This window comes from Loa loa (genome assembly GCF_000183805.2).
Source record: "Loa loa unplaced genomic scaffold supercont3.11, whole genome shotgun sequence".
Taxonomy (NCBI): domain Eukaryota; kingdom Metazoa; phylum Nematoda; class Chromadorea; order Rhabditida; family Onchocercidae; genus Loa; species Loa loa.
This window is the reverse complement of record NW_018108191.1, coordinates 465,327-466,967: the sequence shown is the minus strand read 5'-3', so window position 1 is coordinate 466,967 and position 1,641 is coordinate 465,327. Positions and strand designations below refer to the sequence as shown.

The window sequence follows — 1,641 nt, the reverse complement described above, 5'->3', positions numbered from 1 at the left end:
AAAAAAAAACACTGACTACATAATCTGCGTGCAATATCGGCACTTCTCTCGTTTTTCTGCATAATACATTTGTTTTTTCTTCAATAACCCGTTCAATAAATGACTTTAACTGAAAATACAGCTAAAGTCAAAAACATTCTGACAGATCCTAGAGCAAAAATTTATACTTCAGGAAACTTATAGCATCATTTTCCAAATTACCACGGAGTACTGGCATCATAATTATCTAATAAAAATATTTTATTTATCAAATAAAAAATTCCATACCTTCGGAAGACTTTTAACTGGAACATAAATCTGAAGTCTACGGTATGGATCATCTCGTCTCGTCTTTCCAATACATTCCACTCCCACCTAAATAAAATTTACTGCAACGGCGAAGATTTCTGTCACTGATTAACTTGATTCAACTCTATTCTAATACTACGACTCAAATAAGAAAATCTTTTGTATTCCTTTTAACAACAAAATTTTAACAATAAATAGACAAAAAAGTGTCCTATCTGTCAACTTCTATTTCAGATGAAAGTTGGGGATGCTCTGTGCTCCTTCTTTGAAGTAAAACTTTTAAATACATAAGATACCTCCTGTTGAAGAATACCCTTATGTGTCATAATCCATCTCTTCGTAGCAGTTCCACATCTAATATCATATGGCACTAACCTGTTCTGCAACAAATTTTAAGAATTCCATTATGAAATTGATTATTAAATCACGAAGATTTGCCTCAGAGACGAAGATCAAAATTCAGAATTACGAAGTATTTGCAAGTTTGGTCAGAGCTTTTTGATACAGGTTAGAAAAAGAATAGACCATCAGAAAGATCTTGAGAATATATGCGTCCTTTCCCAGTTTTTTGCGTTCACCTGATAAAAAATTGTGCATTCGATGAGCAATAAGAGTGAGCATACCTTTCTTTCCTCTTCCAATACATTATGATCAATTTCATGCAACCAAGAAGGATCCGCAGTGCACACATTCAATACAAAATCATTTGACGTATGGACCAAACATTCATAAACAATAAATTCCGGAGTTATATCATTGTATTTTAAAGCTGATGACGGATGAATCTGCAAGATTACAGTTATTGACTGCAAACTGAAAGAAACACGTCCAGCAGATGAAATTACGGGGTAATTTGGGATTGCTGTCAAAACTGCATTTGGTAAGACAAACTCAAAATAGAATAACATTCAAAAGACCATATGAATTCCACATGATTAGAAGTGATAGGATATTCACGACTTCGTACATTTCCTTCTGTTAATTTCAAAGTTTTTGGTGGTTTCAAGTTGGATTAGCTTCAAGTCAGTTTTGGATTACTTAGCAACATACGAAAACGTATTTCTTCCCATTAAAATCATAATATCCACGCTCTGGTAGGCCGGAATACATTGCTAAATTACTTCCAAAGGATCGACAGAAAAGAGTGGGAATGATTGTCCGTGCTTTCGAAATATCAATTTTGTGTATGTCCGCATTAACACTCTAAATTAAATAATATAATATGTATATATATATATATATATACATATTATTTTTTGTTTTTTGTTTTTTTTGATATATATATACATATTATTTTTTGTTCATATATATATATATATATATATATATATATATATATATATATATATTATA

General features: G+C 31.2%; 1 protein-coding gene across 1 annotated transcript in view; it reads right to left on the bottom strand.

The window, feature by feature from the left end:
• LOAG_16648 (ATP-dependent RNA helicase DHX8) overlaps nucleotides 1-1,641 on the bottom strand; it is a gene marked incomplete at both ends in the record, with an annotated part of 10,271 nt that overhangs the window by 3,643 nt on the left and 4,987 nt on the right. The window contains 5 exons of the mRNA XM_020449295.1: nucleotides 17-109; nucleotides 268-354; nucleotides 585-668; nucleotides 912-1,073; nucleotides 1,339-1,491. Of these exons, the coding sequence (XP_020307213.1) occupies nucleotides 17-109; nucleotides 268-354; nucleotides 585-668; nucleotides 912-1,073; nucleotides 1,339-1,491 (579 nt within the window). The remainder of the gene's footprint in view (nucleotides 1-16; nucleotides 110-267; nucleotides 355-584; nucleotides 669-911; nucleotides 1,074-1,338; nucleotides 1,492-1,641) is intronic.